The 25359-nt window shown below is 38.1% G+C and overlaps 1 protein-coding gene across 3 annotated transcripts in view; it reads right to left on the bottom strand.

Moving 5' to 3' along the window:
• The window catches only part of KCNK2 (potassium two pore domain channel subfamily K member 2), a 221474-nt gene that overhangs the window by 27969 nt on the left and 168146 nt on the right, over positions 1-25359 (bottom strand). For all 3 annotated transcript variants that reach the window (XM_045981939.1, XM_045981940.1, XM_045981937.1), the window contains exon 6: positions 21721-21860. In XM_045981939.1, the coding sequence (XP_045837895.1) occupies positions 21721-21860 (140 nt within the window). The remainder of the gene's footprint in view (positions 1-21720; positions 21861-25359) is intronic.

Raw genomic sequence — 25359 nt, forward strand, 5'->3', positions numbered from 1 at the left:
CATCAAAATCCTAGAGGAGAGCACAGGCAGCAACCTCTTTGACATGGGCCATACCAACTTCTTAGTAGACATATTTCTGGAAGCATGGGAAGTAAAAGAAAAACTGAACTACTGGGACTTCATCAAGATAAAAAGCTTCTTCTGCACAGCAAAGGAAACAATCAACAAGACTAACAGGCAGCCTAAGGAATGGGAGAAGATATTTGAAATGACATATCAGGTAAAGAGTATCCAAAATTTATAAAGAACTTATCAAACTCAACACACAAAAAAACAAAAAATCCAGTTAAGAAATGAGAGAAATCAGAGAGGAGATGAGCCATCAGAGACTATGGACCCTAGGAAACAAACTGAGGGGGTGGGAGAAGGGGCTAACAGGGTGATGGTGAGTATTAAGGAGGGCATGTGATCTGATGAGCACTGGGTGTTATATGTAACTAATGAATCATTGAACAGAACGTCAAAAACTAATGTACTACTATACAGTGGCTGACTAAACAGAATAAAAATAAATAAATAAAAATTAAAAAGCAGAACAAAAATTTATGAAAGAGACATGAATAGACATTTTCCCAAAGACATGCAGATGCTAACAGACACATGAAAATATGCTCAACATCACTCATCATGAGGGAAATACAAATCAAAACTACAATGAGATATTACTTCACACCTGTCAGAATGGCTAAAATTAACAACGCAGCAAACAACAGAAAACAACACTAAGTGCTGGTGAGGATGTGAAGCAACAGGAATGCTCATTCATTGCTGCTGGGAATGGCAAATGGCACAGCCACATTGGAAGACCATTTGGTGGTTTCTTACAAACCTAAATATTCTCTTACCATGTGATTCAGCAACCTTGCTTCCTGGTATTTATTCAAAGACGTTGAAAACTTATGTCCACACAAAATCCTGCACATGGATGTTTATAGCAGCTTTATTCATAACTGCTAGAACTGGGAAGCAACCAAGATATCCTTCAGTAGGTGAATGAATAAATAACCTGGTACATCTAGAAATGGAATATTATTCAGTGCTAAAAGGAAATGAGCTTTTGAGTCATGAAAAGACAAGGAGGAACCTTAAAAGCATATTATTATTTTTTAATCAAACTCAACACCCAAAAATCAAATAATCCTATCAAGAAATTAGCAAAAGACATGAACAGACATTTCTCCAAAGACATACAAATGGTAAAAAGAAACATGAAAAAATGCTTAATATCACTCATCATCAGGGCAATACAAATCAAAATCACAATGAGATACCACCTCACACCAATCGGAAGGGCTAAAATGAACAACTCAGGAAATGACAGATGTTGGTGAGGATGCAGAGAAAGGAGAACCCTCTTACACTGCCGGTGGGAATGTAAATTGGTGCAGCCATTCTAGAAGACAGTATGGAAGTTCTGCAGAAAGCTAAAAATATAACTACACTATGACCCTGCAATTGCACTTTCAGATATTTACCCAAAGGTTACAAAAATACTGATTCAAAGGGGCACATGCAACTTGATGTTTATAGTAGCATAATCAGTAATAGCCAAGTTATGGAAAGAACCCAAATGTCCATCAACTGACGAAAGAAGATGTCGTGTAAATATATAAAAATATAAGAATATAAATATAAAATATGACATATTAAATTCAATTTTATATAAAATATAAAAGAATATAAAATATAAAAAATATAAAAAAGAATGAAATCTTGTCATTTGCAATGACATGGATGAAGAGTGTATTATGCTAAGTGTAATAAGTCAATAAAAGTCAATCAGAAATAACTCCATCAGAAAGACAAATACCATATGATTTCACTCATATGTGGAATTTAAGCAACAAAGCAGATGAACATAAGGGAAGGGAAATAAAAGCAGAGAGGGAGACAAATCATAAGAGACTCTTAACTAAAGAGAACAAACTTAGGGTTGCTGGAGGGGAGGTGGGCGGGGGGGATGGGCTGAGTGGGTGATGGGCTTTAAGGAGAGCACTTGTGATATGCAATGGGTGTTGTATGTAAGCGATGAATCACTAAATTTTACTACTGAAACCAATATTACACTATATGTTAATTATGCAGAATTTAAATAAAAACTTGAAACACATGTAAAAGAAGGTAAGAAGTCAGTAACAGGGAAGTGAGAAAAGAACAAGTCTTTATGTTGTTCTTTTTTGGTATTATTTTTAGAGGTTAATACATTTTTCTCTGAGGATATGCTCTCTCGATTAAAAAATCTTTATCATATTTAAGCAATGCAAAATGGAATGTAGAGAAAATATTCAATATGGTCTAAGTTGAACCAGGAAAATTTTATTTCCAACTAGTTTTCCAAAGGAGATACTGCTTCCAGAAATTTCCCTCATAGAGTAAACTCTTATGGACAATTGCATGGGTGTAGGTGGTTGACATTTATGGAAATTGTCTGAAATAACTGATGATCCATGTAGAGCTTTTCACTTTGACACAACAGATGAAAGGCAGAGGTATCAACAGAAGTATAAAAATCAAGATATTCTCCAAGAATTGTTTCAGACAAGAGAAAGAGTACATAATTTACACATTTGTGTCATGTGTAATAAACACTGTGAATTTACATATTTATTTCATTGCCTTGCAATTTGCCTTTTACTCTTCTCCATTCTAACTCCTTGAAACGATATTAAGGACACCACAGTTTTAGAAGGAAAACCACTATCTATACCATTAGCACGGAAGAAGCAGCTTTGTTTGAAAACAGATCAATGCCAGCAATTCTGAGTCTACATTCTGTAATATAGTCTCTAATCCAATTCTTAGCCCACAGCTGTGCCATCCACGCCACGGACCGCCACCATTTCGGACTATTGGATATTTCAGACATGGCCAATCTGACTTGAGATATGCTCTAAATGTTTAAATACATACTGGATATTGACATTTTATTGTAGAAAATGTAAAATATCTCATTTATAGATCAAAATGATACAAGTTTGAATATACTGGTCAAAGAAAATATGTTATTAAAAATAATTTCATCTTTTGCTTTTTACTTTTTTAGTGAACCTATTAGAAAATGTATACTTACATACGTGGCTTACTTTTGTACTTTGCGTTCTATTTCTATTGGACAGCCCGGTCCACAGAATGCCCTTTCATTGCCATCTTTAGACTGGATTGCAAAGACTTGTGCTTCTTCTTTTTTTTTTTTTTTTAAGATGTTATTTATTTATTTGTCAGAGAGACAGCACAAGCAGGGGGAGTGGCAGGCAGAGGGAGAAACAGACTCCCCACTGAGCAAGGAGCCCCATGTGGGACTTGATTTTAGGACCCTGGGATCATGACCTGAGCCAAAGGCAGAGGCTTAACTGAGCCATCCAGGAACCCCTCATGCTTTTATTCTTTTTTTTTTTTTTTTTTTTTTTTAGATTTTTATTTTTTATTTATTTGACAGAGAGAGATCACAAGTAGATAGAGAGGCAGGCAGAGAGAGAGAGAGAGGTAAGCAGGCTCCCTGCTGAGCAGAGAGCCCGATGTGGGACTCGATCCCAGGACCCCGAGATCATGACCTGAGCCGAAGGCAGCGGCTTAACCCACTGAGCCACCCAGGCGCCCCTCATGCTTTTATTCTTAAATGAATGTGTAAAACACACATTTAGGAGGAAAAGTGGTCATGTGGTTCTGGAAAATAATGCAAAAATTAGAATTCTTCCTTCACTCTGTATTTGAACCAAAGGAGAAGAGCATGTTCACTGCACATGAAGCAAGTGTTCCCAGCCCAATCCCAGCCTTTCCCAAGCCCAATGTAGCATTGCCAAATTACTTCTATGGAAATGCTGTTCGCTGTGCAGGACATGCTCTGTCTTACAAGCATGACATTTCAGTAAATGCAGCCAAACAGTAATGAGGCTACATTAGAAACAGGAGGAAAAGATGGAAAATTGCAGGGGCAACAGAAACATGGAGGGCATGACAAAAGGCACCGCTAGCCTCTCAGCCCTGAGTATCGTGCATGCAAATCACAAGTCTGTGAGCCTGTCTCCCCAGCTATATCCACTGATGGCTTATGGATTTAGAATTTAGGGAGAAAACCACCACCGAATGCAAGAATAAAACACCGGAGCACTCATTGTGAAAGGAAAGTCAAAGAGCTAGACTTTAATATCCCATCAACAAATGCTTCTAAAGAGTATGTGGCATGTTGGGCACTAACACCACTTGCCTGTGGGGGCAGAGCTGTCCAGAGCATCCACTCATACTCCGTAAAAAGTAAGGAACTCTACCGGGAGAAAATGAAGTTGAACCCATTCTCTCCCACTGCTAATCTCCTGGGGCAAGCTGATTTCATATGTAGCATTTATGACATCTCCTTATACTTTCAAGAACAGAATGTGACCCATTTTTGTTTGTATCCATTTAACAGAGAGTGGTGTTATAATGGGTCTGTATTATACCTTGGTCTGGTTCTTTGAGGAAGCCTGTATTACATCAAGCATAAAGGGGCAAGGAATATGCAAGAAGGTTGAGAAATGGCAGAGGAGAAGCAACGACTAATTCAATGCTTCTCCAGGCACCTTGCCAGCATTACTTACTGTTTTTGATTTGATACTGACTAAGGAAGCCTTGCTTCATTACTGCTGACATTAAACCAATGCTCAGAGAAAAGGGGAGATGGAACTTTCTGCCTGGGTCTGAATTGAACATCTTGTGGGCTCATAACAGAGCTGTTGAAGGCTAATTATTCCCACGTCCCTCTCTCACTAGCTTCTTTATCTTCCTACCTGCAGATGTCAAGTTGATTGCTTGTGCATTTTAAGTAATGGAAGATGGGAACTTCCAGGAAACTTCCATTTTTCTTTAGTTTAAAGATCTCTACAAATTGCCAGATTGTCCAATGGGGGACAAGCCATACACATGATTCCCTAGTGAGACAAAATACCAGGGTACCTGAGAGCTTAGTAAATGCAAGAGCACCACACCATGCTACTCATGGATGCCAAATGCGGACAAATGGAATGTATCTGTAATAGCGACCAGGGTCAAACAAGCAATGATGTAGACAGATATATCTCAAGTTGTTTCTGGGTCAGTTGACAGTGAATTAGGACGCATGAAAAGACCCACAAATAGACAACAGAATAAGTAGGTAGAACACAGAACACTCATCAAATATTAAATTCTAGAAATCTGACATTTCCCAAGAACTTCTGAAACATTTTTGAGTTCTGTGCTTTCACCCTACCAGAACTACACTTCAAATCCTTGGATCTGGCAAGGTAGGGGTTCTCCAAGCAACTTCAAATTTGTATTTCTACAGCTCCTCTACTTTAAGGAACTATTATTTTATAAGATCAGCTTTAGCATATGACTGTTGAACAGTAACTGATATTTACGATAATTCTGCAGCTTACACTTATAAAATGGGGGGGTTATATTGTAAGGTTGAAACTTCTTATTTAAATAAGCAGGATCCTCTGACAACCATTTTTTTCATTAAGCTTCCTACAAAAAAACCATTAATAATGGCATCACCCTCCCATTGCATGCAAAGATCGTGTGAAGCATGTGAGCTTTCCCACCAGTCAAACGCGGGTAACAGAGCCTTTGTCTATCTTGGATAGGAAACTATGTAAAGCATTTTTTAAGCCAGCTGCCATCTTGTCACTTCAGATGAAAGAATGAACACGAGAGGTCATCTAGCCTCCAGGCATGGCCAGACTGGCCAAGGAACAGGTCAGAATGCGACTCCAGTAGCTTACTAGGTAATTCACACTACCCTAAAGATAATGATAATCCAGTGTACCTAATGAAATCGCTAACTTAAGAATAATCTTTTAGATTACAAGTCTTTCAGGATGGAAAAGACCTCTGGGTGACCAGGCTAAGCGGCATGAGGACACCTGCTAGCATGACCTCATTAACCTCCAATCAATGACGTCCACCTTCTCAGGAGACCCCTGCCTCAAATTTTGCCTTAAAAACTCTCCCTTGTAAGCCACAGGCAGTTCAGGACTTTTGAGTGTTAGCTCCCTGTTCTTTCAGGCGGTGCCACGCCAAAATGAACACCTGTCTTTCTCCAGTGCCAGAGCTCGGTGACAGTTATTGTGGTTTGCTGGTCATCGGGCGTACAAACTCTGGTTTGGTTTGGTTACATTTTCATTTTTTGATAGGCTTTACACTACAGGATGTCTCAAAGCCAGGAACACTTTTCTTCCAGTCAAGCAGGCCAAATAAAAACTATAAATAGTTTGTTTTACATGTAGTCATTAATGACGTACAAATACAAAATATCTAGTTTAGCATGTAAGTGTCTGAAATGGTATCAGTGGTTCTGAAGTTGGGTTTTTTGTTGTTTTTTTTTTGAGAGAGAGAGACAGAAAAAGCATGAGTGTGGGTGGGAGGTAGGAAGTAGGGGGGAAGGGGCAGAGGGAGAGAGAGAATCATAAGCAGGCTCCACGCCCAGCACGGAGCCTGACTCAGGGCTCAGTCTCACAACCCTGAGAGTGGGACCTGAGCCCAAATCAAGAGTCAGACACTTAACTGAGCCACCCAGGCCCCCTGTTCTGAGGATTGTTTAGTGCTTAAAATTGTTGAGGGGAGGAGAGGTAGTACAACTTCTTTTCCAAAACTGCTCGTTCAGAATTCCCCAGTGGGTCAAACTGAGTCTCACATACACCATTTCCAATAATGGGAGGAGAAAACCTGTGCTGTTTAAATTAACAATGATTTAGAAGCCAGCGTTTTTGAGCAAACATTTTCTAATTAAAAAAACAGACAGCAGATTATTTAGCATGATGCATTAGAAGTAGCTATGTTTTCCAATTAGAGATCTTGGAAAACATACCAATTCCTCTTTTAGGACACCATATTAAATTACTTTCATGTTAAGAAAACAGTTTCTCTAAAAACTCTCTTTGCTTTTAACAAATACTATTATTATGTGTATTTTTCTCTAGAAATAGGTCAGTTATGCACAAATCTCCCTGCCTGCCTGCATTTTTCTTCACTCATGCATACATTTCATTTTTCAAATAAAATAAATGGCCTTCAAATCAGCAACTGTGCAGTTTTATATAGCCTAGAAAATTTAGAAATATTAAAGTCTTCTGGGAAAAGTTCCTGGTGCTTAAAATAGTATCAGCTGCCTATAAGCAATATTTCACATGGGCAGGGGTGGGAGTGGAGGGAACTCTCTAAGGTAGCCACAGGGAATCATAAGGATCAATTATTTTAAAATAAAACAAAACAAACAACAATAAAGGTATTAAAATTTCCAAGAAGCTTCCGGTCATAAAACCATCACATCAGGAATAAAAATGAAATTTTCCTGATATCTGATTGCAGCTAGAGACTATCTTAAACTACCTTCTAGCTTGACGGTGTTAAACTTTGTACTTTGGGTTGCCAGGAGGAGGGGGTATGGAGAGGGTGGTTGGGGAGGGTATGTGCTATGGTGAGTGCTGTGAAGTGTGTAAGCCTGACAATTCACAGACCTGTACCCCTGGGGCTAATAATACATTATATGTTAATAAAAAAAAACAAACTCTGTACTATTTCTTACAGAGTAAGATATGTTAGAGTAATTGCTTAGGTTTTTAAAACTGAAATATAAATAGTTTTAGCTCATTGAAACTTCTAAGTAGCTTATATGTCAAGGTATTTAATCATGAAATTAATCATCCTTTATATTTTTTAAAAGATTTTATTTATTTATTTGACAGAGAGATCACAAATAGGCAGAGAGGCAGGCAAAGAGAGAGGGGAGAAGCAGGCTCCCCAAGAGCTGAAGGCAGAGGCTTAACCCACTGAGCCACCCAGGTGTCCCTCATCCTTTATATCTTAATTATAAATTATTTGTATCTGTAAGCAATGATAGAATGAATAAAAGTAACCAAAATAAGTACACTTTGTTTCTACCAAAAATGTAAAAAATGAACTAAATTAAAATAGCATTTCTGACTTGCCAGAGAGGAAAGACTAGCCTGTTTCTCTTTTATCACCTAAAAAGTACAAGATACGTGTTTATTGAGTATCTATTATATGCCAAGGATTGTTTTACGTGATTCTGATGAAGTAAAATTTAAAAAATTCCTTTTCTTATGAACAAGAGCTTTTAAAATGAGAATCAGACAATAAATAATGAAATCTAATTAATGAGTGCATCACATAGAATGTTAGAAGTTGGGTAAATATGATGAAAAAGGCAAGGAGAGGAGAATCAAGACTGCTGGGGGTAGAGGAGTTTAGTTGCTCTCAGATGATATGTGACAAAAAGGTGAATGTTTCTCCCACATACTCCTTACCGCAGCAGCACTTTTTTTTTTTTTTTAAGATTTTATTTATTCATGAGAGATGAGAGGCAGGCAGAAGCAGAGGGAGAAAGCAGGCTCCCTGCTGAGCAGGGAGCCCGATGTGGGACTCAATCCCAGGACCTGAGCCAAAGGCAGACCTAAACCATCTGAACCACCCAGGCATCCTCGTAGCAGCACTTTTAATGTGTCAAAGAAGACCACTAAAGCCAAAGATGAAAAAAAATCATTGAATAAATTCTTAAATTAAATGAAACTATCGAGCATTAATGTAATGCTGTTTTCTCTTCAATATGTGATGGTATAAGAAAGATCCTGAGTAGAGGGACAGCCTTGCAAGGACCATTTTAAAGCAGTAAAAAGCTATAATATTTGCAATTTTGATTATTTTATTCATTTATTTTTAAACTTTTTCTTTTTCTTTTTTTTAAAGATTTTATTTATTTATTTGACAGATAGAGATCACAAGTAGGGAGAGAGGCAGGCAGAGAAAGAGAGGAGGAGGAAGCAGGCTCCCTGCCAAGCAGAGAGCCCGATGCGGGGCTCGATCCCAGGACCCTGGGATCATGACCTGAGCGAAAGGCAGAGGCTTTAACCCACTGAGCCACCCAGGTGCCCCTGATTATTTTATTTTAATGGGGAAGATTTTTCTTCCCTGAAGTTGTTTTTGAATGGCAAATTGTTTTCATAATTAAACACTAAAGTTGTTTAAAAAAAAAAAAAAAGGCTTGAGGTGCCTGGGTAGCTCAGTCACTTAAGCCTCCAACTTTGGCTCAGGTAGTGATCCCAGGGTCTGGGATCGAGCCCTGCTTTAGGCTCCGGGATCGAGCCCTGCTTTAGGCTCCAAGCTCAGTGAGGCGTCTGCTTGAGGATTCTCTCTGCCCCTCCCCTTGCTTGTGCTCACATGCGTGCTCTCTTTCTCTCTCAAATAAATAAAAAAATTTTAGAAAAGAAGACTTAAAAATACCAGCAAGTGAGCCTGATAGATAATCCTGGAAAAAAGCAAAGAGCATTCCTGATGGAGGGAATGGTCAGTGCAAAGACTTTTATGTATATGTCAGCAAATAACATAGAAATACCCTCACTAAAATAAATGTCCCACGTTCTCACTTGTAGGCACCAGGATACTGAAGGGACCACAAACACATTACAAACCTTGGCATTTGTGAGAATACCTTCAAGAACATAGTCACTTTTAGGGTGCCTGGGTGGCTCAGTGGGTTAAGCCTCTGCCTTGGGCTCAGGTCATAATCTCAGGGTCCTGGGAACCAGCCCTGTATCGGGCTCTCTGTTCAGTGGGGAGTCTGCTTCCACCTCCCTCTCTACCTGCCTCTCTGCCTACTTGTGATCTCTGTCTGTCAAATAAATAAATAAATCTTTAAAAAAAAAAGAGTATCATCAGGTTTATATACACAGCTTCCAGTTTTAAAAATAAATTGTATAGTAGGATCTCCCAATATGATTGATTTTCTACTAGGCTTTAGGGCAATATTTCATACAGTTTTCCTCAACAGATAACTAAGTGCTTGTTGGTGTAGAGAAATTATGAAAGTCATTGCCAGGGCAGTGATGAATAACCATGTGTAGCAGGGATACTTAGCTATAAGATTTAAGAAGCCTTTTCTTTTTCCTTTTTTTTTTTTTAATTCTAAAGATGAAAAAAACTGAAATTTCAGGAATCATAAACACCTGATGTTCTGGAGCTAGAGTTTATCCTTGTAAGTTGCATTCATCTCATTATGAAAGTGACTACTTTGGAGAGCATGTTTGTTTCTGTCTGTTTTGTTTGTTTAATCACAGACATATACGTCAAGTACCTATCCCCAGTTCTTAGGACAACCTTGCCAGAGGAAGCGATCCAAATGGAGTAGCTTTAGACCAATCAATATAATCTGTAATAATTTAAATGGGTATCTCCATTTGGGGGAGAATATGTTTGCATATGTTGTATATTTTTTATATATTTATATATATGACACATATTATTTATATCTATATTATTATATATATTATATATAATATATATAAGATATATCTTAGATATACTAATATATATACACATCCAATATATATAGTATATATAATTATATAAATACATCTGATATATAAATTTATATATATATTTATATAATATAATATAATATATATATTATTTTTATATATTATATATATTTATAGTTATATATCGGATGTATTATTATTATTATTATATATATTTATATATTGGATGTATTATTATCATGTCAACTGATTTTCTACTGGTTTGGTCTCTGCCCTCAGGAGAGGGAACACCCAAGAGACTGAACTCGTCTTGATTGATAAACAGAGCCCGACAATATGCCACGAAGCCAGAGGTTGATGAGGGACACTTAGAGAAGACCAAGGGACTCTAGGAGCAATTTGCTTTGATCATTTAGTATCAAGTTGTCTGCTTCTGCTCTGTAATTCCCTGAGGTATTCCTCAAGACTTCCCCAAAGTTATAGATGGTCTCAGCCTCATATTAGCTGTTTTAGGAATAAAATGAGAAACCTCTATCTGTGACTGGGATGCAGTGGCCCCAGAGAAAGCTTCAGCAGTTATGACATGTCCAGGTAAGGAAAGAACAGGGAAGTCCAGAACTACAGTCTGGAGGGACCCCTGACAAGTGTAATGAGGACAGATGTGTGGAATATGAAAGTACAACCAATTGTCTTCAAGTTGGGATAATCTGTCTACAGTTTATACATAATTGAATGGAATTTTGACAGGTTTTAGCCAAGTGCTGAATAAAGCAATGTCTAGCCAAATACGATTTTGCCAAATGTGTAGGTCATAATCCAGTGTAGGTCATAATCCAATGTATAACTTATACTATGAAAATTATAATATTTGTAGAAATTGGTTTGTAAATACAGTTCCTTAGAATAATAGGTTAAACCATATGGAATTTGTGATTCTTAAAGTCAAAAATAGTTGAATGTCAATAATTTCATATAGTTCAACCTAATTTCAAAAAAATAAGGATATTTGCTCTTTTATATCTGTGATTACTTTGATGTTATGCATTGGTTTTATGAAACTCAGCATCAGTTCAAGAGTCTCTTCTAGAAAGTTTACGTATAGAACAGATTCAATATCACTGGATGGAATCCTGAACGACTATATAATCCTGAATGAGAGCAGAGATCGCTTCTTTACAGAAACAGGACTATCTGGTCTCTGTACAATTTAAAGTCCACCTATAGTCTCCTTAAAAAACAGGTTGCTTCAACCTTTACCTTGATGCTTCTGTTCTAATAGAACCACTAATGCGTCTTAAATAATATAAAAACAGATAACATAGTATCTTAAATATTATAAATTCAGACAATATACCAAGTTCATCAGATTTGGAGACCAATACAAAATTCACCAAATATGAGCACAAGACAAAATTTTAATCCTCCAAATTATTATCCTAACTCTTTCCTTGAATTAAAGCAATGTTTGTTTTACAAGATTAGTCAAAATAGAGGAAATTATAATCTCTAGCAAACAGTCCCTTATTTTAGTGCCTTAAAGCAACAATGGTTACTCTCACTCAGGCTAATTGCCCTCATGTCAGCAGTGGCCTCTGCTCACGGTGTTAGTTAGGGACCCAGGATAACACTGCACCATGGTCTCCTAGGGTCATTGTGCGGGAGCCAAGTATACTCTTGGGGGCTCACAGGTACAATTAAATCATCTTCTTGGTTGACTCATATCAGTTCTGGCCACAGGTCATTGGCCGGAACTATTCCTATGGCTCACCAACCACAAGGGGAAGAGGAAGTGTAATTCTCACATGTGTCTGGAAGGAGAGACACATATTTCATGAACAGCACTGAAGGACTAACTCTTTTACCGGAAGAAGAACAGGGAATCTTCCCTGTTCGGAAACAGATTTTATATCTCTGTGTGTGTACACACACATCATCTTTCATCGGAAGCCATTCTTTCGGTTCAAATCAAGTTTAGGCAGGAAGAACTAACAAATTCCTTTACTACAATTAGGATATTCTGCACCGAACACTAAACAAATCACCACACTTTGTTGCAAAAGATGATCAAATAATCCCTGATTAAACTTCAAAGTGGGCCCCCCTACTCAGCTCCCAACGACCACAAACAAATATTCTTTTAGGAAGAGCCATCTTTGACGAGGAACTAAAAACAAATTTATTTTGTTTGTCCATCTTTGAAAACACACTTGCTTGTGTTCTCAGCAAACACAACTTTGATGTTTTGTAAAGTCTGATTTTAGCTCTGCATACAGGCAAGCACAATACTTTGGTTTGAGGAAGAAAGTCCAAAAACAATTTTGAAAGCAAAGTTCATGGTGACCACTTTTCTTAACACAAATTCTCAGAACAGATAACGGTATCAAAACAGTCAAAAGAGATAACATTATATCTTGATGCATTAAATCCCCATAATATGCTCTCTAGCGAAAGGAAATAAAATTACTTATAGTGCTTTGAGGCAAAACTATTAACTTATTTTCCTATTATATACAAATGAATAGGAAAAAATTACTCTGAATTTCCATTACGAGAGGACATTCTGTGAAATACCTGGAGCAAAAAGAAGTTATAATTTAGAAATAGTGAGGGTTCAATCTAAAAGAGAGCGAGAGAGAGAGAAAAAAAGAAAGGAATCTTTCTGCATATTTTTTTAAATTAAAATTAAGCTATCCTTTCCTGGTTTAATAAAAGGAAAAATACAAATAGATTCTGCCTCAGTCCACACATCAAGACGCTAGAAAATCTGCAGCTCTAATTTAAGAAAAGACTTAAAATAATAGTAGTGCGAGTAGATTTAAGGAACATTTAATGCAGGACCTAGTTTTCAAGTCCATAGAACATATAATATACTTGAAATACTTGCACTCAATTTTTCCTAGACTTTTCACATGGTCTTTGTGTTTGTGATTAAGTTCTAGCAATATATATAACCTGAACGTTTTCTTGTTTACCTTTTCTTTTATGTTTACTTTTTATTTCAACCGGATGAGATGCTATGGCATATAAGCATTCATAGCATTTCCAAAAAATATATGATAATACCTAGATGATAGCTTTAGAGTTTTATAGGATTCTTTGATTTGGGATGGTAATTTGATACTAATTTTTTCAGACACCCAGGAGGAAAAGAACAAGCATCTAGTAAGCACTTAGCTACATCCCACCCTCTACCTGCTAAATCTTTATAAAGCAGCCTCACAAAGGAGTTTAAATCTCACTTTATAAGAACATGGAGATTCTTTTTTTTTTTTTTCAGCGTAACAGTATTCATTGTTTTTGCACAACACCCAGTGCTCCATGCAATACGTGCCCTCCCTATTACCCACCACCTGGTTCCCCCAAACTCCCACCCCCGCCCCTTCAAAACCCTCAGGTTGTTTTTCAGAGTCCATAGTCTCTTAGAACATGGAGATTCTAACAGAGTAGGTATTTTGGTGAACTTTGCAAAGCGAGTAAATAGTTAAGATAGTATTAAATCTCAGTTCTAAGGCCTCCAAAGCCCATGCACTTTTTGGAAATCAGAGAAATGATTTCCATTCATTTAAAAGAATGTTAAAACTTTAGATTTCAAGAGATCACTGACTTGTACCATAACACAATCAGTGACCAGATGAAATTCACAAAACCCTTTTCTATACTTATTTGTAATGTGTTGATATTACCTACATACAAAATAATAAGAAAAAAAAAAGCAATACAATAATATATACCTAACTTTTTTAGCCTTGGGAAGCAGCATAGCCAAAAAAAGAAAAAAAAAAAAAAAAGCAGTTTGCAAAAAGCTTGGATCATGGAATCAAGCCATCTGTGTTGATGACTAATTCTACCACTTTTAAGCTTTATAACCTTAAGCAATCATCTTACCTCCCTGTGCTTCAGTTTCCTTATTAGCAATTATATTTAATAGCGGAGTTGTCTCATTTAATATTAAAAAAGAAATAAAACACATTCTAGAAGAAAAGAACTTCCATTTTCACCATTCTGAAATCCTGTTTTGTTTTTAGCATATATTTTGACTGGTAAGAGCCTCCTAACACATGCAAAGGTTTATGGAATGCAATATAATCCTGGGATGATCTAGAGACATAATTTGGGGTCTTGAGTCTACATAAAATTCCATAAAATTCACTGTCCATAAAATTCACTTAGAAATTAGACATATACTGGTTGGGGTATAAGAGTTACTCTTGCCTCAAAGCATAATTTAAGTTTTACATTGTTATTTGTTCTTTTATTTATCTTTATTTTCCTTTCCAAATTCCTATTTACTAATAGTAAATAGGTAATAACTTTCCCAGCTGAGACTCGACCTGGAATGAGAAGGACCTTTTGCTTCAGCACAACCAAGTAGAGTCAAATAAAGACCAACAGATGAACCTCAAAGTCTGACTGCTCTGAGCTTTTCCCCATAGCACAGTGAGGGACACCTCCCTCCCCATGGGATAGAAAAGAAGGGACCATTATATCTGCCTTATTTTAAGTGACACATCATGATAACATCGGCATTTATTTAATTTTATTGTTACTCTTGAGGCAAAGAGTTATATGCACGGAAATATAAACCTGCAAATTCTTATGATCCCTGTATATTGTGCCCATAGTCCAACTGTAGTCATTTACCACTCCTTGAGCATCTCAACAGAGAACAACAAAAATACACCAAGAAAAAATTTGAACTGGGGCGCCTGGGTGGCTCAGTGGGTTAAGCCACTGCCTTCGGCTCAGGTCATGATCTCAGGGTCCTGGGATCGAGTCCCGCATCGGGCTCTCTGCTCAGCAGCGAGCCTGCTTCCCTCTCTCTCTCTCTGCCTGCCTCTCTGTCTACTTGTGATCTCTCTCTGTCAAATAAATAAATAAAAAAATCTTGAAAAAAAAAAAAAGAAAAAAAAAATTTGAACTGAACAGTAATGCCACTCCCCACTCCCACCGGATGCTGGAAATCAAAGCAACAACTACAAAGTCTGATACATGCTGTTTGAAGGTTAAAGAAAGGAAGGGAAGGGAGGGAGGGTGGAAGGGGGCAAAGAGGACGGAAAAAGGTAAAAGTGGGCTATTTTAGGAATTAATCAAAGACTAAGTGTCTTCTTAGTCAAAACTCCTTTTTCCATCTCTAGAAGAAAAGTAAAAGCCAACATTATAAAGATCAGTTAGGAAATCCATCACCTATGGAGTCTTCCCAAAAAAGACATCAGCCTCAAATTAGTACCAATGAAGTTACTCCCAGACCTAATACAGCACTCATCATACAGTACTTAATAAGTAATTTTTAAATGAATGATTTAGGAATCAATTTGATGTTAAATAATCTCCCAGCTGGTCGCCGTGCCTCCAGTCTTTCCCCTGTCCTGCCAAACTGACGCTGCCATTCCACAGCTCACCTCCCTCCCTCTCACTGTCCATACTCACCACGTATGCATGCCCAACAGGACCCAGGATCAGGGCGGTCAACGCTGCTCAACCCCATGCCCTGCCATGCACATGGCTTTCTGTCACTTGTGGTCCAAGGGCTCCTATTTCCATTAAAAACACTGACTGTTGGCCTTGGGAATTGTGCTTGATGTGCCCAAAGGACCATCTTGGAATATACCCACTCCATGGCACAGTCCCAAAATCAAGGTTTACACTTTTTTCCCCCTATAGGAGTGACAGTCCTGGAGCACAACCTCATGGGAATTCTTGTGACTTCTCTGATTTATGTTCCATTCCTTCCCCCTTCCCCCCCAGTGTCTTTAGCCCATCTGATCCATCACGATAATCATCCTCCCTTCAAAACCTCAACTCATCTGTCCTTCCAGCAGATCCTACTGTGAATCAATGTATTTGAATACATTATTTGCTGAACAGTCCTTTATGGTGCCTGCATGTCACCCCCACCCCCTTAAATGAAAGTATTACACCAGGTTCCATGTTTAACTCCACTGTTGACTTACTTGACCAATCTCAATTAGGTGAATTGATTTGTACTCACAGCTTACACTGTCATTTATGTAGTGATGAACACCCCCCAAACTATCTCTCCAGCTCCCATCCTTCTAACTTTATTTACACTCACATTAGCCCCCCATACCCAACACATCCTTCCATCACAACGTGTTCAAAATGACATCTTCATTCGTCCCTCAGAATCTCTCATCTTCCTGACTTTTGTAATTCCATCCAAAGCCAGAACCATGGAGGTCCCCCTCCTTTTCTCTTTCCTGCTCAAAGATAATGGGTTACCAAGTCCTATTCCTCTGATCCCCCAAATAATTTTGAAACCCCTACCTTCATCCCCGTCCCACTGCCACCACAGAGCCTTCGTTCTGTACTCCCTGGACTCCTCCCCTAACCTCTCCCGAGTGATTTCCCTGCATCCAGCTTTGCTCCTAATCCATCTTCCTCAATGTTGACATGGTCACTCATTCCACTTACTTTAATCCTTCAGAGGCTCCCTCAGGTTTTCAGAATAAAGGCTAACTGATTTTAAAGGGCAGCCAAGCCTTTCCTAGTCAAAGCCCTTCTCCCATAAGGAGGAACAGAAAGTGTCTGCTGCTATCTTTCTAGGACTCAGCCTGCAAGTGCTCTATACTTGCCCATCCTGGACAGGAAAAAGGGCTGCCAAGTCCCAGCTCTTTCATAAAAGGGAGGCCTCCCCATCCCGTTGGAGGTCTGGAAAAGACCTACTGCTGCCACCAGCTAAGCAGCGGACGAAAACCGTCTTCCTCCATATCCTCAGGGCCCTGGGCCAAACTAAATTCCGGACACAGTCTTGCACGCCTTCCAGAACCACAGCTTCCCAACCCAAGGCAGTTTTCTGACTTAGACGGGAGGCCAACCTGCTAGCGTGAGCATCTCCGTTAGCATGAACCCCTCCAGAGAGTAAAACATATGACATTGGTAAAGTTGTGATGCTAGCCTCTCCACTCATGCGGCCGGCTGTCAGACAACACTGGCGTGCAGGCCAGGGGTGGGGGCTGCTCTGTGGGGGTGTCCGTCTCACATATAGACAGGAACACTCCAGACACGGGAATGTCTACATCGATCAATACAAGGCCTATGCAGAAATCACAGCCTTTTCAAACAAGGCCTGTGAACAGTAGAAAATGATGCATAATAAGGAAGCACTATTCTGTGCTTGTTTCCAAATTTCCCTTCTGACTTTTGTGGTCACATTTTTCTTTTTATTACACCTGCCTCAGATAGTGGTTTTATTGTATGACCCAGAATACCCAAGTAATCTTTATTTTCTAAAAGGAAACATCATTTCCTCAGAAGAGGGGACATGGCTTAATAGGAAAAGATAATTAGTCACAATTCTTGCTGAACAGGTGCCTACTCTCCGTTAAACTTTCAAAAATAATGAGACAAATAAACACTTTTACAGAAACTCATGTGTCTCCATGGAAAAAGGATTGAGGTCATTATTATTTCCCTTGAGGATTGCAGATCAACTATAATTACGTGTGACATTTTGAAACAATGCTGTCTTGCTTCAACTAACCATTTCTTCTGCAAATATTTCAGATGGATCAGGTATACCAAAATATTTTATTCCCGCACATTCATCAAAAATGATTTTTCCTTATTTCTAACCGTATTTTCATTAAAATTAGTCCTTATTTCCATTATTATTGGAAACAAAATATATTTTAATATTAACAAACCCAGAAATAAGGCCATATGTGATGAGATGTATATTTTTATACTCAACTGATCTGGTTTAAGAATATGTTTAAAATATATAACAGACATTATTAGGCAAAATATTTTCCATTCAGGGAAAGCATGTGTTTTAATATTATCACCTGGAAACTTGATGCTATATATGATTTTGTATTTCTATATTAGTTATATTTTTAATAGAATTTCAAGTTATCAAAAATATGTAGCATTTTTATTCATCAAGACCAAGAGCTAGATATAACCTTGTTGCTTCTGAACATGTAGATGGTTTGTAAACGTTATGGTATCTGGAATGGTTTAGGGACAGAAGGTAAGGAACACACGACGAACAGTCACCCGGCCTGCACATCCGTCTGCATAAAGGTGACAGCTAGAATGTATCTAGTTGTATTTTATTTAATTATACCCTTTCAGGAGTTATTTCAAAATAAAATGATCGAATAATCCCTCTTTAATCACTGTAGACATTTTTGTAGTATTTCCGTTTATAAAACCTTTGGCTCTGATCATCTATAGATCAGCTATAAATTGTGCCTTTCTTTCTGTTGAATCTGTAACTCCACTCTGTCATCTCCCTAAACTGGATTATAAATAAATAACAAAACACACATCTGCTCAGACTGGTGGCTCCATTTTAATGGGCTCAACCGTCCAGAGCAGCTGCAGCCCCCGCTCCAGGAGGGCTCCCAGGAACTTTTTGCTTGTGACCTTTACTCACACAAGCTTTCTACAGATGGGGTGGCCAGAAACCACATGTGACTCCAATGGTTAGGCAAAGGCTCAAAGACTTATAATACGAAAAAAAAAAAAAAGTTTACTACTTTTCAGTGTTTAAAAGCCTGAAAGCACATTGACCCACCTCATACTTCGGTTTGAGAATCATGGAGATCATGCACTAGAAAGCACATGAACTTGTTTTTCATGCTAAATAAGCCAGGTAATGTAGGAATTGCACTTTATTTCAAAGGATGGTGTTCTGGCCCAAAATGTGTCCTCTAAAGCTGCATAAGTTGAAGCCCTAAACCCCCAGCGTGATGGTCTTTGGAGATGGGGCCTTCAGCAGGTAATTGAGGTTAAGTGAGGTCATAAGACTGCATTCCTGAGTCTACAGGGCTGATTGACGTCCTTACAAGAAGAGGAAGAGCCACCAGAATGCTTTCTCCGGCAGGTGCACAGAGAAAAGAATGTGTAAAGACCACAGGGAGAAGGCAGCATCCGTAAGCTAAGGAGAGAGATCTGACCAGAAACTAACCTTGCTGGCACCCTGACTATGAACTTTCAGCCTCCACAGCTGTAAGAAGATAAATGTCTGTTAAGCCCCTCAGTCTATGGTACTGTTATGGCGGCCTGAGCACACTAAGGCAGACTGTTGTCCCATTACTCTCGAGAAGTGTGTTAAAGCTTTGTAGCAGCTAGTCCTATCACAAAAAGCTCTGGTTTTTAGTAGCACCGGTTTTAATCTTTGATCAAATCATCTATACCAGTGCCATAAAAATAAAAATTCCCACCGCTCTACATGTGCCGTAGTGGCTTTCAAACTTTTGGACTGTGATCCACAATAATCTTAGTATTTATGTCTGCATGTATGTATATAATATATAATGTCTTTATAATATGTATGTGTCTTTCACAAAACTTTTCCTATCTAACTGCAGAAGGTATGTTTTCAGTTCTATTTTATGTACAAAATAAATGCCTGTCAGAATCAGACAAATGAATACAGAGAACAAACCAGTGGTTGCCAGAAGGAAGGGGATGGGGGGAGGGGCAAGATGGGTGAAGGGGAGAGGGAGGTACAGGCTTTCAGTAATGGATTGAGTAAGTCCACAGGGATAAAAGGTACAGCACAGGGAATACAGTCAATAATATTGTAGTAGCGTTGTATGGTAGCAAAGAGTAGCCACATTTTTTGACTTAAATAAAATCATTAAAATAAAAAAAAAAAGAGTAGTTACATTTGTATAGAGATATTAAATCACTGTGTTGTACACCCGAAACTAATGCAACATTGTGGGTCAGCTATACAAAAATTTTAAAAGTTAATTAATTAAAAAGATAAACCCTTGTGTATATTTTTAAAAGTCACTTTATGGCTAGATGTTTGAGTTTGTTTGTTTAGCTATGTTATTCAAAACATTTCCTAGTTAGAATTTCCTTTTTTCCCTTAGCAGCTCAAGATCCTTAAAAGTACACGGAAACTGAAACAATTACAATACTCTCTTTCTCTTTCCCTCACATTCATTCTCTCTCTCTCTCTCTCACACACACACACACACAATGAGTCTAAGATGGAGACAAATCACCTGGGCTCCGGTTCAAAGCAGAACTTTTCACAGGATTTAAACCAGAATGTCAAACACACGGTCTCGATTTGTTGATAATAAAAGATTTTGGTTTTGTGGTGCAATTAAAACATAGATTAATGTGGGGCGCCTGGGTGGCTTAGTGGGCTAAGCCGCTGCCTTCGGCTCAGGTCATGGTCTCAGGGTCTTGGGATTGAGCCCCGCGTCGGGCTCTCTGCTCTGCAGGGAGCCTGCTTCCTCCTCTCTCTCTCTGCCTGCCTCTCTGCCTACTTGTGATCTCTCTGTCAAATAAATAAAATAATAAAATCTTAAAACATAGATTAATGCATACAGACTACGTGAATTCCTAATGGAGAAACAGGATCTCCATGAAGGGAAGGATGGCTAACACACCGTCTAATGATTATAGGCACCTTGGGTACTGATAAGATCTTACTTGATGAAGAGTTTCAGAGAAAGTATTGTAGGAGAAACTATTTTTATCATTTCCTATCTTATTCTGTTTCTTTTGGGTTTAGGTTTAAAGAATCATGCTTGCTCTATCAAAGATTTTGAAATTGGTATCTCCTGGCATATGAACACCACGGGATAATGAAATGGAGGGATAATTAGAGGAAGACAATGGGTACAACAGTTGAAGGTTTTACAGATTTGTTCTCTTAAAAAATTGGAAAGTTGGCTAACTCCAAGAACCCAAAAATACAGAATCCATAATAAAACACTACTCTGTCACACTTAACCGATAATATTTCTGGGCCTGTAAATATGAAATCCAAACGTAATTTCCAAAGTATAAAATTTCAAGAACAAGATTAAAATTTTAAACTTTCTAAAACTTCATGCGTCAGTATTCGAATGTGCATTTCTATATGTATAGATGTATAAGATGGGTAAGACAGTATCTTTTTAACACCTGAAATCTGTACACAGGGCACTTGGCCATAACTCATACAGCTTTGGGCACGTATGTATACATACCTGTGTGTACTTGCACACATTTATAGGGACATAAGAAAGAAGGAAATAATTCAATAAAGCAAAAAAGATTCAATATTATATGATACATTCACTTTTCCATGCTATTGACATTTTGACATAAGTATTTTCTATTCTGTTTCTCTTTGTGGAATAACACTTGCCTTTGCCCTTAAGGAAAAAAGAAAAAACAAAATGAAACAAAAGAAAAAGAAAGAAGAAATAGCGAGGAAAATATTTTAAATTACATCTTCTTTTCATTATAAATCAGCCTCACCACCTGGTACATAGGGGTGTTTAGTAAATATCTGTGACCTGAATTACACTTAACATACAGCAAATTCACACCAAACATAAATATTAAAAACCTTAAACATCTATTTTAAAAAATGTCAAAAAAGATGAAAAATAATGTTTACGGAATTAGCTAAATAGGAGTGTTTTTTTGCACACTCCTTCACTCTTACCTCTTCCTTGGTCTTTTTGGATATCACTCGGAGCCAGTCTCCAATCATGCTGAGGACAGCAGCAAAGTAAGCAAGTCCTACAAGGATCCAAAACCAGACGACAGGCTTGTAGAAGTCTAGGTATTCAATATCGGATCCACCTGCGTGGGAAAATAAAGAACAAAATCACTCCATATTCTTACGGAAGTAAACAATATGGATAATTTGTTAAAAGAATTATTTTTTAACTGAATTGTTAAAATTCAGTTAACAACTGAATTGTGGTCTACGCAACGGAAATCCTGTTGATCGATCCACATCATTTTCTTCGTATGGATTCTTTCCTGTCCTTACTATTTTTCAAGAACCAGTCACTATTTTTCTTTTATGTTTTTATTTTAATTCCAGTTAGTTAACATCCAAGTGTTATATTCAGTCACTAGGTTCTTAATGAAACCTTTCATTACATCTCCAGGTCATCATGAGTTTCCTTTTTCGGTTTCTTTTTCATTTATTATAATCTGCCTCAACTAGCCTAGTACTTAAGTATTTCAAGTACTCATTTCTCTACTACAACAAGTAAAAGACAGAAATGACACTTTTTTGGGTACGCATTTAACTTCGCATATTCACATTAGTGCCAATCAATTCGTGCTACCCAATCAATTCATGCAAACCAATCAAAAGTCAACCTGGACAGAAAGTGGTTCTTATTCTAAAATCACCAATACAACGGATTGATAACAAATGCCTGAGGCAATGCCTTGGTGGGCTAATTGGAACAAACAGTAATTTGCAGGTAATACCGCCATCCATTAGTTTCTGACTTTTCAGAGGAATTCCTATGTATGTCACATATTAAATCCTTGGCTCTCAAGAAAAAAATTAGCCAAGGAGCTCTTCTGCTTTACTCGAACCTTTGTTACTTCTCCATCCATCTGATACAGAAACTACACCTATGAGAATCATTTCAACGCATCCCTACCTCAGCACATATTAATGGGGCACTTAGTAATTCCCCAATACTGCAACAGTTACTTCTCTTCAGAAGAGCAAGAACAAGTCTCTCTCTTGATAAATTCATAATTTACCCTGAAAAAGCCTCACATAGACAATTGTTCATAATGGGGTAGATCAAGAAAGAATTTTAAAAAGTGCTTACGACAGGACATGGAAAAAATGATTTTTTTTTTTTTTACTTCTGGAAGGGGAAAGGCGAGAAGAGAGAAAGGGAGTCTTCAGTAATAAAGATCAAAACAGAGAAAAATCCAGTATAAAAATATACGACATATTCAAAGGACTTTTGGTAGCTAATGTTACATATGGATGGGGGCCAGGGAGTAGATGGGTAGAAGAGAGGAATCTAGAAAAAAATGAGTTGTATCAGGTTGTAAAAATCTGCTCCTGATGGGATGGGCCCTAGGTAGAGTTTACAGGTGGTAAGTCTTCTGTTCATGTTTGACCATATGCATGGGAAGACCCAGCAGCAGAGAAGGAAGGCTGATAAAGAAGTCCCATGAGAAACCTTTGTTCTGAACTAGCCAAGAGTTTACTGTGCCTGAGTTAGGGCTGGAATGGGAAAGAAAAGCCAGTAGAGGCAGCATTATCAAGGAAGGGCTCTAGGATGACCAGAGTCCCTCTGTCCCTCCTCCCAACAGAGGAGAGGATACCAGCAACTGAACAGGAAACACAGGAGGAAGGAACAGTGACTAAAAAAAGGGGAGGGAAGGGGGCCTGGCCGACTCAGTCAGAAGAACACCGACTCTTGATCTCGGGGTTGTAGGGTCAAGCCCCACTTTAGGTATAGAGATTAATAAAATAAGTAAACTTAAAAAAAAAGTAATTGAAACTGCTACATGATAGGTTTAAAGTGCTTGAGGACCAGCAGGTGGAGGTAGGCAGCAGGATCCTTAAATAAAGATCTAATGCCTAACGGGGCCGAGTGAGAGATAAGGACTGTAGTAAGAACAATGCAGAGATGGGATGCTGAGAGGGGTCAGGGATATATTCAGTTCACAAAGATCCAATCCACACATTCAGAAGAACATTATACATTAATAGCAAGTATACATTAAAGTCAGATACAAAATACTGAATGTAACATGACTATAAATTAGACTTTCAGTTGCCCGCAATGACATTTTCAAATATCAAAGGGTCAGGGTAAAAAAAGAACATTTTTCTATCAGGCAAGTAATATGAACAGACCAAGGTTCAGCTTGCTTTTGGGACAAAAAATAATTTTAGAAACACAGTTTCCAAAGTAAGTAATGTTACTTTCAAAATATTGTAGAAAAAAGTATCATTTCTGGGAAGGATTGTGGAGGCCAGACGCATCTCGTGATGCTTAAGACTTGGCCCAGGGGGGTAAGCAGCTCTACAAATCCACAGAAGTGACTTAAGAAGTGTGTGTGGAAACTTGTTATACGATAGGCTCGCTAGCAAATTCCATTTTTCAAATGTTTCCATCTCAGTGAAACCCAAATGACATTTTCCCCCAAGTACTTTCTCTTTCAAAACCAGAAAATCTTCATCCAAATAGTTGTGACTCACTTAACACTTAAGTTCACCAACATGTTGATTTTAAAAGTTAATTCATCCTCAAGATGACTTTTTAGGTCTTCTTTCTTGTAAACAGGATGTCACGGTTTGAAAAGAGTAAATTAGCTTAATCACCCCAAGGTTTATACTTGGGTAAAATGCTCATCCCACAAGTTTCAGTGGATTCTAAGCCTGAGCGTTCGGGCCGGGAATGTTTCCCATTCTGCACTGCCACTCTTAGGATAAAATACCAGCCACAGAAGGATTTGGGAAAAACTAATGTACACAGGAGTGTTGTCCAACAACTCACAAGTCCTATTTGCTTTCTGATAGCCAAGATTTATGAATTAACCTCTGCATTATTTCATCCACTTGATCTAAGAATCCAAATTTAAATATCTGTAATATTATGATAACTTACTTAAAAAGGAGCTGTTAGTCTTATTTTTAAATCAGGAAATGTCAACAAACATTTTTCTGGCTATCATAAGCACCAATTTTAGTCAAGCAAAATTTAGGAAATCTGAACATGCGGGGGTCTCTCACTGATTAAGAACCTAGGGTAATTTCTCTGTCCTGGATTCACGTCCTGTGCCCCCCACCCCCATTTCCATTTGGCTACTCCATCATTTTCCCCTCCTTGCACAGACTCCCGAGATGCAGCCTGTAGGACACTATGATCCATACTCCCCTCCGGGGCTCCGTACCCACTTGGCAGGATCAGTCACCTCACGGCTGTTTGCTTCTACTGAAAATACACACACAAGTCCTTTCCATTTCCAGACCTTTCTAGCTAATCTTTATAGGAGAGCAGACAGATGGTAATCCAAATAGCAAAGAGGGGTGGAGGTATGTATAAAGTGTTCAGGAATCTTACAAACTGTTCAAACAGTCGTTAAAATAAATCTCTTCTTGATGTTCATGGTACGTGATGGCGCCATTTTTCTCTAGATTTCTCCTTAGTGCTTAAGAGATTAGCCAGAATCTAATCTGACCTAGCAGATTAAATTTCTAGAACTGTAGCTCAAGAAAGGTTTATTATTATTATTACTATATTACTTATGGCATTATTGCAAGGAACCCATTTTGGCAATAGTGGGTTTCCTAAACATTTGCTTG

The sequence above is a fragment of the Meles meles genome, chromosome 17, assembly GCF_922984935.1.
Source record: "Meles meles chromosome 17, mMelMel3.1 paternal haplotype, whole genome shotgun sequence".
NCBI classification, from domain to species: Eukaryota; Metazoa; Chordata; class Mammalia; order Carnivora; family Mustelidae; genus Meles; species Meles meles.